General features: G+C 39.0%; 1 protein-coding gene across 2 annotated transcripts in view; it reads left to right on the top strand.

The window, feature by feature from the left end:
• LOC149138109 (uncharacterized) overlaps window positions 1-16365 on the top strand; it is a 268030-nt gene that overhangs the window by 175443 nt on the left and 76222 nt on the right. The window contains exon 6 of one of the 2 annotated variants that reach the window (XM_089448334.1): window positions 2099-2135. The exons of the other annotated variant lie outside the window; for it this stretch is intronic. Coding sequence (XP_089304460.1) covers window positions 2099-2135 — 37 coding nt within the window. The remainder of the gene's footprint in view (window positions 1-2098; window positions 2136-16365) is intronic. 2 annotated transcript variants of the gene reach the window in all.

The following is a 16365-nucleotide window of genomic DNA, read 5'->3' as shown; positions in this document are numbered from 1 at the left end:
AGTTGCGGCTTTCAGAGGAGGTTCAGATGAACCTACAACGCAGTTCCAAAGAGGAGATCTTCTAGGCCACGCAAGTCAATCTTTACTTCTGCAGTTGCAGCTTCAGTTTCAGCAGTTTCCGGCTTCAAACTAGGGCAGTGGATATCTTGCAAACTGTTCATCGGATTGACTTCATTCCACCACCAAAAGTTGCGGCTTTCAGAGGAGGTTCAGATGAACCTACAACGCAGTTCCAAAGAGGAGATCTTCTAGGCCACGCAAGTCAATCTTTACTTCTGCAGTTGCAGCTTCAAATTCAACAGCGTCCGGCTTCACATGTGTGAGAGAGAGACCCATTTCAGCGCAGTAGAGAAGAGGCTCATTTCTGCGTAGTAGAGAGAGAGAGAGATGTGATGAGATGAGTGAGTCCAAATGAGGAAAAGTCCTCTTATATTTATACACAACGTTGGTGGGTGAATAGATGCGACTGTTGGGCTTCTAAGCCTACATGAGTTGTAGGTCGGCTTGATAATAATTCCATAATCAAAATAAATTCATATCTCCATGAATACTTATCGGAATCGGATGATCTTTATATCAATCCTACACCTCTCGATGAGAGGAATCTAATAAAAATATTATCAGCCATGAATAAGATGACCCACATGAAGTTTTGCCCTGGTTGCCAATTTTAACACCATCAAAACCTCATTGAATTTTGTCATAAAAGACTCCATTTATCCCATATAGGACAAGGCACTAGTCGCAATTGTGTTGATCATCCATCTAATTAAATAAATTTCTTCTTCTTTTTCCTCTTTCCTAGGTACCTATGGTGAGGGCTATGGTTTCCTTTGAAATATTACTAAAAATTAATTTTATTTGATGTGTTATTGCGCTCTAAAGAGGAATTACATTAAATAATTGTCAAAAAAGCAAAATTAGGCATTTATTGCATGTGAAAACACTATTTCTAGAGTTGACATCATCATTATCTTGTTGTTTTATGCATCTTTTGACCATAGAAACACAATTGTAAACCCTAAACCTTGCAATATAATTGATAGTCTTGATCATTTGTTTAATTATTATTTAAGATGATTTCCTATGGTTGTTATATGGCATTGCATTCTCTATCATTGAAAACCAACAAAACCCTAACTTATAACAACCATCAAACTGATGTAGGAATAGAGTACTTGAAATTTGGTATAGAACATTTAGGTCTTATAGGCTCCATGAATACTTTATCATGTCTTATAGACCTCATATCAATTGTCTTGAACTGTAATTATTGATTATCCTTTAGGTGAGCTTAGGCAAGCCTCCCTTGTGGTCTAATACCACTAAAGAGTAGGAGAAAGGTTCCTAAGGTGACATTGGCAACCCTTTCTCTTTTTGCCATAAGATTTGGTTCTATCTAGTCAGAGTTTGCATTAGGTCTCCTAGATTTTGCGTCAACAAGGTCCATTATGGATAGGATATGATGAAGATGCTAGAGGATAGTAATTGACGACAATGTAAATGTCCCTGAAGAGAAGGGAAGCACCTTGAACCCAGGCCCACATAAATGTAGCAAACTCATCTGTTGCCACGAAAGAAATCCTACTCCGAAGCGAGGCTTTAACAAAACAAGCAACTCCCCCTGAACCTTTGAGACCACTTGAGTTCCTTTTCTCCTGTCTATATCCTGAAAAATGGAGGTATCTTGAAATGTATGGGAGAGGCAAAGTGGGGATTTCATCGATCTTGGTGATGAATAAGATGTTTGATGATCTAAGAGCATCATTTGTTATATTGACATTAATAGACTAGTCAATTACACACACACAACAATTATTTTCAAGATTCAAATGTCCATTTTTTGATAGGTGCCTTGAATTTTCTCTTATGGGTAGATACGATCATCATGACTGCATTAGTTTATGCTTTTATTCCATTGTTAGAATTTGAATCTTTGATTGATGACTTTACTCTTGTTTTAATTGTCAGGATGGAACAAACTATTTACTGGAGAGTGTGGTTTTTTAATTTTTAACGTTACGAGTATTTTAGGTAATGCATTAAAGATTTTGTTTTTGCCAAAAGGTTTTCTTATATCCACTTTCTTTTTGTTTAGGTGGAAATGATTCTTCAAGCATTGGAATATGAAATTGGTACTCGTTCTAATCTCTTATTTTGATATCTTTTTCTCTATGTTTTGATAGATTGTTTGATTTTAAAATATTTACCATGTGCTTGTAAATGAGGTTGCCTAGGTTTATTCATATGGAAATTTGAAATAGTTTCATTAATACTTGTTTTGCATGTTATTGTCCTCTTCATTTGATTCTCCAAAGATGTTTGCTTCTTTTCAATGTTTTCACATGTTATTTGATTTGAAATGTTTTTCCATGTGCTTGTAGAAGTAGCCTACATTTGTTTGTATGGGAATTCGAAATAGTTTTATTAATCTTCATTTTATCTTTAATTGTCATTGATTCTTCGAAGATGCCTAGTGGTTACATTAGGAGCCTTCATTATTGCATTTTTACATTGTCTTTTTTTAAAGCAAAGGGACTAATGAAGTGCTGGATAGCTAAGTGTGTGTGTATATATATATTTATTTATTTTCTCGTTTGGTGAAGTTTTTTGTAGTGAATTTACATACAAACCATAGTACGCTTTCATAATTGCATTTTTAGATTGGATTTTTTTGAAGCAAAATGATTAATAAAGTGTTGCACAACTAAGTATAAATTTTGTTTTCACTGGCAAGGTTATTTGTAGTGAATTCAAGTACAAAGCGTTGTGGAACTTGTTATCAACATCACACCAAGCAGAATCTGAAAATCCCATGGCCCAATGTACAAGGGACTCATAATTTTTTTGAAGTCCAGAAGTCAACAGGCACATGTTGACCTTTTCTCTCTCCTATCTCTACTTCTTTCTCTCTCAAATTTCGTAATGCTGCAGGGAATTGTATTAAATTTCTCTAGTATGATGAACAATTGTAAAAGGCTAAGGTGACTTGGGACTTGATCGTCTAGTGAGTACATTGTAGAGTGTTTTTTTTCACTTAGCTAATTATTCTCGCTTTTTAGCGAAGAATAATTAGCTGAGTTTTTTCACTCACACACTTCCAATGCTAGAGTGACGACTTGATGATTAAGCCTTAGGTCTGTCCTAATTCTTAGGGTCGATGTATATTACCAAGTGTTGCAAAATTTGATTAGGTTTTTATAGTATTTTTTAATTTATTAAAAATTCCCATAGGATGGGATTTTTAATTAAATTCCTTTTAAAATTTTAAATAAGTGAGCTTAAAGGATGTTAGGGGCGTATAAGTACTTAAAAATCATGCTCTCCATCCCAACATTCTTCTAAGGTCCACTCTAAGGGTAAAAATTCAACTATGCTCTCTCAAAACCCACTTTTCCTATGTTAGTGCCATAAAGTGGTGGAAAAAATGCAAAAAATAAATAGTGGGTGGAATAATAAATATGTTCCTAAGTAAGAAATGACATGGAAGATCAAAGTCAAGACAAAGATGTTGGACACAGATTGTTATTGATGTCAGTATGGCAATATTCGAGGAGCAAAAGGAGCCAAGAGGAGTAGAACAAAGGACGCAGACAACCATTGCAGCAACAGAGGAACACGCAGAGCTATAAGGAAGCAAACAGAGCCATCAGAGGAGTAATGGGTGCATTTATATTATCGGGAGCTATCGGGCCACAAAAGAATTATATGCATGAAGATACAGGCGGAGGAGCATATATCATACATATGTGTTTTTACATTATCGGAGGCACAAAACCTTATCTATCTATCTATCTATCTATCTATATATATATATATATATATATATATATATATATATATATACATATATACTATCGGGCCCGTAAAACCCATGTATGCATGCTTTAACACTATCGACGGACAGAAAGCCCATATACATAGGCTTAACACTATCGGAGGTGAAAGACTTGGCTCTAGGGCAAATACAGTATCGGAGGCGGATTGCGGAGTGTTGAGTTGTATCGGGTCCGGCACATCGCATCACTATGAGGGGTCTACGTTAATGTCGAGCCCTGACCCTATGCGACTTTCGATCACCGATAGCGAGTATCGCATCGACACTTCAGAAGTGGGAGCTACAATATGTCAAGCGGTCCATTGCGATCGCCGATAGCGATATCGCATCGGACCTCTGCCAGGGGCAACTCCCGACTGCGATGCATATCCACGCGGACCCGCCGCACATTACAAATATGACTTAATCTATGATCGCATCCGTCGCATATCGCAAGTTGTAAAGCCTTGCCACATTGGAAGCACCGACTGTGATAGGCTGTGGACCCGACGGGCATATTAACTATGGTTTAATACCATATCGCATCTAGTCCATCGGAGTAGTGGAGGATCGGCCGTCGGCCATTGGCGGAGTCATGGGTTTGATATATAAAGGACCCCTGGGAGTCATGAATCGCCGATTGCAATTTAAGCGCAGACCCGATATAGGAATAGGTGTGATGGTGATATTTCCTGAAGTTCGCCTTTTAGTCTGTTTGACGGTTTTTTTCTCATATTCTCTGTGTAATGGAATGTCTGGCTTACGCGGGGTGTTTTAAGCCGAAAGGCCTACGATTATTGTTCCGACGGTTCAAAAGGCTGAACGTCAATGAAAAAGGGGTGAATCATGGCAATTATGATTGCGATTGGGACAAAACATCTCCGTTTAAATTGAAAGAACTCTGTGTATGCCGCAATCATTACCAAAAGGAGCATTGTTATGGTAAACTAGGAGGATGTGTTCTCCGTGGATCGTTTGGACCAGTCTAATGAATCTACGTATCCCCAGAAAGTCAGTGAACTTGCACAACGCAGAGGAAGCCGCAGCGACTGAGGAGGAAGCCTAAGAGGCGGTGTAAGCGGAAATGAATGGATAGAGGCATGGGAATGTATAAAACAGTAAAAACAGAGAATTGTTGGTGCTGTTGTTGTGGGGAAGAACCAGAGTGTGAGGTAGTAGAAGCAGCAGAGGTAGAAGAGGCAACAGAAGCAACAGAGGTTGTAGAGGCAGTAGAGGTAGGAGAGTAGGAGTGAAGCTGAATAGAGTGTAGCAGCATACCAGTTTATACCAAGGTTGGGTTGGAGCCCAAGAGGTTGGAGCCTCAGAACTGAACAGGACTGAAGTCATTGGGGGTAGGTGCTCCTAAGTGCAGAACCACTACAAAACAGAGTTGGTGCTCTGGAGGTTGGAGCCTCACTGAAGTCCAAGTTGGAGCTTGGCAACTATTCACAATCAGATATATACTTATATTGTATTTATTTCATTGCACTGTCTTGAGTTTTAATAAAAGCATTAATTCCAGCTGTTGATTTCTGTGTTCTGTGTATACATATACATATCTATATATGCTTTTGGCAATCACTAGAACAATTAAAAAAAAATAAGAAATACTGATTCACCCCCCCTCTCAGTATTTCCAACAATTGGTATCAGAGCCGGCTTCTTCATACTAGCCTAACAGCTTGAAGAAGGATCCGCAACCATGATGAGAAATCACGAAGCATCAGGAAGACCTCCTTTGTTCGATGGCACTAACTTTGGTTTTTGGAAGAAAAGAATGACCTACTACTTTATGTCCCTTGGACCTGAAGTCTGGCATTTTGTTTGAAATGAATATCAAATGACTTCCACTCTTCCAGCAGACCCAGACGAGAGGAAAGCCTACATCGCAAATGCAAAGGCCTTGAACTCCATCACTAGTGGAATCACTGATTCCGAGTTTACAAAAGTCATGCACTGCACCTCTGCCAAAGAAATGTGGGAGAAGCTAGTTGGCTTGTACGATGGAGACTCAAAAGTCAAAAAGGCAAAGCTTCAAACTCACAGAAGACAATTTGAAAGTTTGAGGATGGGAGATGAAGATATTGCAGCATACCTCCTTCGAGTAGCTGAAGTGGTAAATTCCCTGAAAGGATTGGACGAAAAAATTGAAGAAAGTACCATTGTTCAAAAGGTATTAAGGTCTCTTCCAGACAGATTTGACTCCAAAATAAGCATTATAGAAGAAGCAAAGGATCTAGATACCCTCAAAATGGATGAACTCCATGGAATTCTCACTGCCTATGAAATGAGGAAAGGTGGCCCAAGCTCCAAAGATGCAACATTCAAGGCCTCAAAGTCAAAGAAGGGGAAAGAAAGGAATGACTATAGTGATGAGTAAGATGTGGAATCCGAATTGGCTCAATTTGTACGAAAGCTGAAAAGAGGATCCAAGCTTAAAGGCAAGTATCCTCTTATCTATTTTAAATGTGGTAAAATAGGTCATTATGCAGCAAGATGTCCTCATAAACATGACAGTGATGATGAAGGAAATTCTAAAAGAATGACACCCAAAAGGAAAGGGTTCGATAAGAAAAACTTCTTCTCCAAGCAAGACGAGTCTGATGAGGATGAGTTTATGGTCATCAAAAAGAAATCAGATGAGGAAAGTGATCATGATGAAAGCCAAGAAACATTATTCATGGCACTGGCAGATGATGATGACTTAGGGTTGGAAGGAAATGTAGAGGAACTGTTAATAAGCACCATTGAAGAAAATGAGAAACTATGGAACAAAATCATTTCTCTCAAAGTGGAAAATGAGGAAATAAGAAGGAGAGAAGATCTCTTGGAAGCAAAGCTTAAAGCAAAAGAAGAGACTTGTGAAGAACGTGAGGCCGAAATAGTGTCTGTGAGAAAGGAGTTGGAGCAAATTAAAAAGGGCCGTAAAAGCTCTCAAATACTTGAGACTATTCTGAAAAATCAAAAACCTCAACATGACAAGTCTGGAATAGGTTTCAAAGGAGAATCCTCAAGCACTAAGAATAGTGCGAAAAGCTATGCTGATGCAATTTCCTGCATTCCAAAAGTTGAAAAAGTATGCTATCAAAAGTGCGTCCTAGATCGCAAGAATGAAGAGAGAATTACTCCAAAGAAGAATGTGGAGTAGAATGATGGACACTACAGCAAATACAAACCTGTACTCCACCAAGGGCCCATCCCAAGTCCAAAGAACAAGGGAGGAGTAATTCCCAGGAAAGAAATCGACTCAAACCGTGGTTGCTTCAACAGGTACAAAACCATCTTTCTTGAACACTGCTTTCACTGTAAAAACTTCGGTCATCAAGCCACACATTGTATGGCTCGCAGAAGTGAAAAGACAAAGCTAAATGACCAAATAATCAACTCATATGCCCCCAAAAGGTAGGGACAAATCCAAACCTTCAATTCATTTGATCCCTTGACCAAATTTCATCTGATTTGCTCTTTCTACTACAATAATGGACACTATGAACAAGACTGCCCACTCGAAGGAGGAAACACGAGTAGCAAGAACTCCAACATGGATAAATGCGGCCTGGCTCTATATGCTCAAAATAATGGAAACCATTGGTTTGTGGATAGTGGGTGCTCCAGACACATGATAAGAGACAGAAGAAAGTTTGTCTCACTAAGAAAAAAGGAAGGGAATGTGTCCTTTGGAAGCGGATCTGGCAGAATTGCAGGGAAAGGAACAATTGCTCTGATCAATGGAAAAGGAAAAGCTCAAGATGCTCTGCTAGTTGACGGACCCAAACACAACCTCCTGAGTGTCAGCCAAATCTGTGATCAAGGACATAAGGTTGTTTTCAACACCAAAGACTGTGAAATAAGGAACTCTGCCTCTGGGGAACTTGTGGCAAAAGGGGTGAGAACATCAGACAACATTTACATTCTGAACAAGATTCAAGAAAACAAATGCTACTTGAGTCAGACAGATGAGAGTTGGCTGTGGCACAAGCGAGTTGGACATACAAACTTCAAAAATATGATCAATATCAGCAAGATCAACGCTGTACGAGACATCCCAAGGCTGTTCAAACCAAATCAAGGAGTATGTGGTCCAAGTCAACATGGAAAGCAGACCAGAACCAGCCACAAGACAAAGGAGCTCTCTAAATCGAAGCCCTTGGAGATCATGCACGTTGATGTGTGTGGGCCAACTAGAAATCAGGGACTCCAAGGAGAAAGGTACTTTGTGTTATTTGTTGATGATTATACTAGAATGATGTGGATATATTTTATAAAGTTTAAATCTGAAACTTTTGAGTGTTTTAAGAATCTAAAAGCCCTTGTAGAAAATGAAAAAGATTCAAAAATTAAGTGCCTCAGAACAGACCGAGGGGGAGAATTCACATCAAACGAATTTAGTGAGTTCTGTAATATTCATGGAATTAAAAGGGAATTCTCTGCTGCCAGAACACCTCAGCAAAATGGGGTAGTTGAAAGAAGAAATCGAACAGTCCAAGAAATGGCAAGAACAATGCTATTAGCAGTAGACTTACAGCCTAGATTCTGGAGAGAAGCAGTAGGGACAGCTGTCTATACATTGAATCGAACTCAATTAAGACCAAATTGTGAAAAAACTCCTTATGAGCTATGGAAAGGAAGACCTGCTTCGGTGAAGTACTTCAAGATCTTTGGAAGCAAGTGCTTCATAAAAATAAATGATGGCTCACCCAGAAAGTTTGATTCTTGGGTTGATGAAGGGATATTTCTTGGATACTCTACATGGAGAAAGTCTTACAAGTGCTACAATTATCGACTAAAGAAAATAGTGGAAAGCATTGATGTAAAGGTTGATGAAGATCTTCCAGAAAAGGAAATTGAAGAACATGAAAATGACTTTCTCATTGAAGAAGAAGAACCTAAAGAAGAAGAAAAAGATGAGGAAGAAGAAGAAGAAGAAGAGGAAAGAGAACCACCTAATACCCCTTCAAAGATGAAGTATGTCCAAAGACATCATCCAGAAGAGCAGATCATTGGTGATAAAGATGAAGGTGTGCAAACCCAAAGAAGGATAACAATCACACCCAAGAGAAAAGTCATTTCCTTCCTATCTAGGATAGAACTAGAAACATTTGCAGAAGCAAGTAAGGATCCTCATTGGGTAAAAGCCATGGAAGAAGAAATGTCCCAAATTGAGAAGAACAAGACATGGGAGCTGGTACCTCGTCCAAAGGACAAAAACATAATAGGAACCAAATGGGTGTTCAAAAATAAAATGAATGAGAAAGGACAAGTTATCAGAAACAAGGAAATACTTGTCTGCAAAGGCTATTCACAAATTGAAGGAATTGACTTTGAAGAGACATTTGCACCAGTGGCCCGTATGGAAGCTATTAGGATGTTCTTGGCATTTGCTTGCTCAAAAGGATTCAAAATCTATCAAATGGACGTGAAATCAACATTTCTAAATGGGGAACTCAAGGAGGAAGTCTACATGGAGCAGCCAGAAGGTTTTGATCTAACAACAGGAAAGGACTTAGCCTGTAAGTTGAAAAAAGCTTTATATGGGTTGAAACAAGCTCCTAGAGCTTGGTATGCAAGATTGGATCACTACCTACAACAACAAGGGTTCAAAAAGTGAGTGGCTGGAAGTAATTTATACATAAAGACAGATGAAGGTAAGTTACTAGTTGCTCTTGTTTATGTCGATGATCTGATTTTTGCTAGTAATAATGATGAAATGAGCCGTGAATTTTCTCAAAGCATGTCAAAAGTGTTTGAGATGTCAATGATAGGAGAGCTGTCCCACTTCCTTGGACTTCAAGTATTTCAAATCAGAGCAGGATTGTGTATATCTCAAACCAAATATCTAAAAGACATGCTCAAAAAATATGGAATGGAGGACTGTGCACCCATGAGCACACCTATGACCACAAACTGCAAACTGAGCAAAGATGATTACTCCCCTCTAGTAGATGCAACTCATTACAGGTCAATAATTGGAGCCCTTCTATACTTAACCGCTACAAGACCAGACATAATGCAGGCAGTAGGAATGGTGGTAAGATTTCAATCTGCTCCCAAACAATCCCACTTGTTAGCTGTAAAAAGAATTCTCAGATACCTGAAAGGAACTTTTGATTTCAGTCTTTGTTACGCAAAGAGCTCAACACTGACTGTCACTGCATACATCGATGCTGATTGGGCTGGAAGTATAGATGATCGGAAAAGTACTAGTGGAAATGCGTTCTTCCTAGGAGATTGTTTAGTATCCTGGCTTAGCAAAAAACAGTCATCCATATCATTATCCACAGCCGAAGCTGAGTATATTGCTGCAGCAGACTGTTGTACTCAGATACTATGGATGAAGGAAGCTCTAAAAGATGTCGACATATGTACAGATCAACTGATTACCGTCTATTGTGACAACACAAGTGCTATCAGTCTAAGCAAAAATCCATTGATGCACTCAAGAACCAAACACATACCAATCAAGTATCATTTCCTCCGTGAGCGAGTAGCTGAACAAAACATCGTCCTGGAATCTATTAGTACTAAGGAGCAGATAGCTGATATTTTCACAAAACCTCTTCCTCGAGAAGCATTCGAACATGTGCGTCAAAAGATGGGGGTTATTTCTTTATCATCACTCAAGTTCATTCATAAAGATGTAGCAGGACAGGGGGAGCAGTTTGATAGGGGGAGTCCATATGCATTCCTTTGCCATTGATGTCAAAGGGGGAGAGCAGAAGAATATTCCCATCAATAACAAAGAGGGAGATTATTGGACACAGATTGTCATTGATGTCAATATGGCAATATTCGAGGAGCAAAAGGAGCCAAGAGGAGCAGAACAGAGGACGCAGACAGCCTTCGCAGCAATAGAGGAACAAGCATAGCTATAAGGAAGCAGACAGAGCCATCAGAGGAGCAATGGGTGCATTTATATTATTGGGGGCTATCGGGCCACAAAAGAATTATATGCATGAAGATATAGGCGGAGGAGCATATATCATACATGTGTTTTTACACTATTGGAGGCACAAAACCTTATATATATTTATATATATATATATACTATCGGGCCCGTAAAACCCATGTATGCATGCTTTAACACTATCAGCGGATAGAAAGCCCATATACATAGGGTTAACACTTCGGAGGCGGAAGACTTGGCTCTAGGGCAAATACACTGTCGAAGGCGGATTGCGGACTTGAAACTCTATACATGGGAGTGTTGAGTCGTATCGGGTCCGGCACATCGCATCGTTATGAGGGGTCTACGTTAACGTCGAGCCCTGACCCTGTGCAACTTTCGATTGCCAATAGCGAGTATCGCATCGACACTTCGGAAGTGGGAGCTACAATATGTCAAGCGGTCCATTGTGATCGCCGATAGTGATATCGCATCGGACCTCTGCTAGGGGCAACTCTCGACTGTGATGCATATCCACGTGGACCCGTCGCACATTACAAATATGACTTAATCTATGATCGCATCCGTCGCATATCGCAAGCTGTAAAGCCTTGCCACATTGGAAGCACCGACTGCGATAGGCTGTGGACTCGACGAGCATATTAACTATGGTTTAATACCATATCACATCCAGTCCATCGGAGCAGTGGAGGATCGGCCGTCGGCCATTGGCGGAGTCATGGGTCCGATATATAAAGGACCCCCGGGAGTCACGAATTGCCGATTGCAATTTAAGCGCGGACCCGATATAGGAATAGGTGTGATTGTAATATTTCTTGAAGTCCACCTTTTAGTTTGTTTGACTGTTTTTTCTCATATTCTCTGTGTAATGGAATGTCTGGCTTGCGCGGGGTGTTTTAAGCCAAAAGGCTTACGATGGCTGTTCCGACGGTTCAGAAGGCTGAACGTCAGTGAAAAAGGGGTGAATCATGGCAATTATGATTGCGATCGGGACAAAACATCTCCGTTTAATTGAAAGAACTCTGTGTATGCCGCAATCATTGCCAAAAGGAGCACTGTTACGGTAAACCGGGAGGATGTGTTCTCCGTGGATCGTTTGGACCAGTCTAATGAATCTACGTATCCCCAGAAAGTCAGTGAACCTGCACAGCGCAGAGGAAGCCGCAGCGACCGAGGAGGAAGCCTAAGAGGCGGTGTAAGCGGAAACGAATGGATAGAGGCATGGGAATGTATAAAACAGTAAAAATAGAGAACTGTTGGTGCTGTTGTTGTGGTGAAGAACCAGAGTGTGAGGTAGTAGAAGTAGCAGAGGCAGAAGAGGCAGCAGAAGCAGCGGAGGCTGTAGAGGCAGCAGAAGCAGTAGAGGCAGGAGAGTAGGAGTGAGAGAACCTCAGCTGAATAGAGTGTAGCAACATACCAGTTTATACCAAGGTTGGGTTGGAGCCTCAGAACTGAACAGGACTGAAGTCATTGGGGGTAGGTGCTCCTAAGTGCAGAACCACTGCAAAACAGAGTTGGTGCTCTGGAGGTTGGAGCCTCACTGAAGTCCAAGTTGGAGCTTGGCAACTATTCACAATTAGATATATACTTATATTGTATTTATTTCATTGCACTGTCTTGAGTTTTAATAAAAGCATTAATTCGAGCTATTGATTCTGTGTTCTGTGTATACATATACATATCTATATATGCTTTTTTCAATCACTAGAAGAATTAAAATAAGAAAAAGAAATATTGATTCAACCCCCCTCTCAGTGTTTCCAACAAAAGATTAGTTGAGGAGCAGTTTGAAGATGACTTGGAAGCCACCTTGGAAAACCAAGTCAATAGCCTTAATGAGGCTGAGTTAACTATTGGTGAGTGGGGTCTGTTACCGTTGAATCTAGCAGGGGCCCTAGGAGGAGGACCTAACAGACAACTACTAGACCAAATGGCAACAACGGGACAAGGACCTACTGTCACTTCAGTCGATGCCCCCTAGTCTTTAGAGACTTTCACCGATATGAGGAGTCCTGGTATGAAGGAAATGACTTGAATGATAGGATCAATGGCAAGGTATAACGTGATTTCCAAAGGCCCATTCAAAGAAGAGGCTCAATTAATGGTTCAATTGCTTAAAGAAAAGTTGAAAGGCTCCCCAAGAAAGACCTATGAAGGATGACTTCGGGCTTAGGAATATTCAAAAATGATGAATGCCTAAGGGAAAAACTTCCAAAATCCCTCACTTGTGATTGATGTGTTTATACTAGGGTTCATAGTGAGGCAAGGATGGTGTTGGAAAATGTAACTAGGTTTGGTCCTCATTAATGTATTTGAGTCATCATGTAATGTACTTGTCAAAAGAATAAAAAAAATTTATTATTATTATTATTATTATGACTTATTAAAGCTTGGGTTTCATGCTTGGGTCATCATGTTTTAGGTCAAAGTCCCCATTGTGGAATTCTAGGATTTATTTTGAGTTAATAGAGTCATTGTATTATTAAAGAGAGCCTTCTTGGGCTTTTGAATCACGTAAAAAGGTTTAGTATTGAATCAAAAATGAATTATGTTGCCTCCACACCAAGTCGGCGTCAAGGAGGGCTATTCGACCTCTCCTAAAGGATATAAAAGAAGCAATTTGAATTTGTTTGGAGGAGAACAACTCAAGCAAGTTTGCTATCTCTTTGGAGTTGGGAAAAATTGCGAATTGAAGGAAGAGGGCTAAAGAAGTACAAGTTTGGTCAAGGTGAAAGAAGGAAGGAAAATCAAAATTTTGGTGTATCTCTCTCTCTCTTTCGTGCCCTATTTTGGAATATCGAAGTTCTCTTGTTGATGCTGCGGCCAGTCGCTGCATGATGCTACTGCCAAAACAAGTATAGGTCAAAGTTGCTATTGTTGGGTGATGTTGCCTCAAGGAGTTGTATTAGGCCAAGATCGAAGTTCCCAAGTCAAGATTGAAGTCTTTTAGCCAAGATCGAAGTCTCCCAGGCAAGATCGATGTCTCCCAAGCAAGATCGAAGTTATTGGGTCCAAGAAAGTGCTGCTACTATTGCAAGGTCAAATAGGAACATCTACAAAGGAAGAGGAAGGCTGACTTGGTGTGGAGGAAAGATTGTGTCAAGGTCTAGAGTCTTGGTTTATCTCATGAAAACTATTGAAGGAAGAATTACTGACTGGGTTTTCCCTTGGCTAAGTGTCTATATCTCGTGTCCATTGATTTATGTGCATACCTAAAAGGAAAGAAGATATAAACTAAAAGGATGGAAGATATAATTGCTTGAAAGGTAATTGCTTGATGAACTAAAAGGAAAGAAGATATAAAGGAAATCTAATAAGAAATCAAGAATATCATATCAAGAATGTGCATACCTAAAAGGAAAGGTAATTGCTTGATGAACTAAAAGGAAAGAAGATATAAAGGAAATCTAATAAGAAATCAAGAACATCACAAGTAATTATCAAATATAAGAAAATATTTTTGCCTTTCTGATTTTCTAACATGGTTTCAGAGCTTTGGTGAAGAAAGAAGAAAAAGGTAGTCTCAAGCACTTGATCAAGGAATCATTCAAAAGGATTATTCAAGGGAAGAAGTCTACTATCTTCAAGGACAATGTCTAACATAATCAAGGGAGAGAACAAACTTGAAGGAGCCTCAAACTACAGGTCTTGGAAGAAGATGATTGACCTCATTCTTGGAAAGAACAAGGTACTAAACATGATCAAAGGAAAAGTAAAGAAACCTACAAAAGACTCCAGTGATGCTGATAAAGTGAAGTTCAGAGAATTAGAATTAGTGGCCATGACACTAATGGTATAAGGAATAAAGGACAACCTTGTCCCATTTATAGCCAACATTAATCATGCTCAAGAAATGTATGAGGCTTTGTCAAAGTTATTCACCATTAAGAACATTGGTCAAGTAGCAAGCTTGAAGAATGAACTAAGGACCACAAAGATGACTAAAGAAGACACAATGGCCTCCTTCTTTGTGAAAATAACAAGAATCAGAGATGATATTTTGGCCATTGATGAAATTGTTCCAAACAAAGAACTTGTGATCACTGCTCTATTAGGATTGCCACCTACTTGGGATGCATTTGCTGTAGGACTTAACAGTTGGAAGGAAGCTCCTACTTTTGAAGAACTATAGACTGCTTGCAGCCAAGAAGAATTAAGGATCTCATTAGTTGCCAATCCTGAAGGAGTTTCAAATGCCTACACTGCAAATTACAAAGTAAACTTCAAGAAATCGAAAGGACAGAAAAGGAAGGTAGACATGTCCAAAGTAGAATGCTATCAATGCCATAAGAAGGGTCACAATAGGAGTGACTATCCCGATAATCCAAGAAATAAGAAGAGAGAAAGAGATCAAGCTAATATTGCTGAGAAGAAGATCCAAAGAAAGCCAAACCCGAAGAATTTGACATAAGGGACTTACACTACTAAGTCCTTTGCTTTTAGTCGTAGATATTCTATTTTGTATTTTTTTGATGTTTAGTATTTATAGGTGTTAACATGTTTTGGAAAAGACATTTTTATTGTTTTTATAAGTTTTTAGATATCCCTCAAGCTTTGGAGGGAGCCCCCAACATCTCCCAAACATAAGTATCTCATTTCGTTTTCAATTTTTGGTTTCATGTACTTATTTAAGTTTTGATTATATTAAATACTAATCACCATTCTCCCTCTATTGTCTTGATTAGGAAAACATCTGCCAAATCCTCAAGCAGTATAAAAGAGGGCCTCTCAAGACAAGGTTTGTCAAGGAACAAAGGTATGCCCTAAACCACAAAACATTGATCTCCTTATCATAAATGTTTATTCATTTGATAATCTATTACTAACAATCGTTATGTCTAGCTATATTCAATCATAATGATTCTTGTTTTGGTTGATTCATCATTTGATAAATCTACCTTTCTCATATGCTTAACTGATTATAAAGAACCCTAGATTGGTTCTTTAGAAAACCCTAACCTAAAGGTATGTTGACAAAGTGTGAAAACCTAGCCTGCTTAGGGTTATTGAGAAATTGGTATTATGTTTGGTATATTGATGATGTCATGTTTGGGGTTTTGGTATGATCATGAAAACCCTAACTTGTTAGGTTTGAAATGATGTTCTATGAAAATCCCAAACCTTTAAATGTTTTTATATAGTAGTGTTTGCTTTGCTATGAAACCCTAGATCTTTAGGGTTTGGTTGGGACTATAAGCAAATCCCTTGTTATGTCTTTAAGAATAAGATCCTAGGAATAAAACCCTAGGTATGTGTTCATTTGGTTAAAACCCTAGCCTAGTCTAGGTCTGTATATGTCTAATGTATTAACTTGACATATGATGAGCATATGATATGCATGATGATAAATTCCTAGATATGGGTGTTAACCTAATCATTAGTGGTCATAAGTCTTAGGGTTTAAATGTGAGCCCTTGTCTGAGGTTGATAGTCTAGGATGATGTTGTTTGGGAAATCTAGGGTTTAGCTGCTAAACCCTAGTAGTAGTTAAATTCTCTAGTATGTGTGATATGACAATCTGAAATATATGAATTTATATAGTAATTGTTGAGATTGTGTAAATGAGAAATCTAGGGTGTACATCAAACCCTAGTAAAAACTGGTTATGTTATTGATGAAGTTGTGATCGGTTTTGATTATTGAA

Source organism: Pinus tabuliformis, chromosome X (genome assembly GCF_031772625.1).
Source record: "Pinus tabuliformis cultivar Carrire ecotype Pingquan chromosome X, CPIR1, whole genome shotgun sequence".
NCBI classification, from domain to species: Eukaryota; Viridiplantae; Streptophyta; class Pinopsida; order Pinales; family Pinaceae; genus Pinus; species Pinus tabuliformis.
This window is presented reverse-complemented; position numbering and strand designations above follow the sequence as displayed.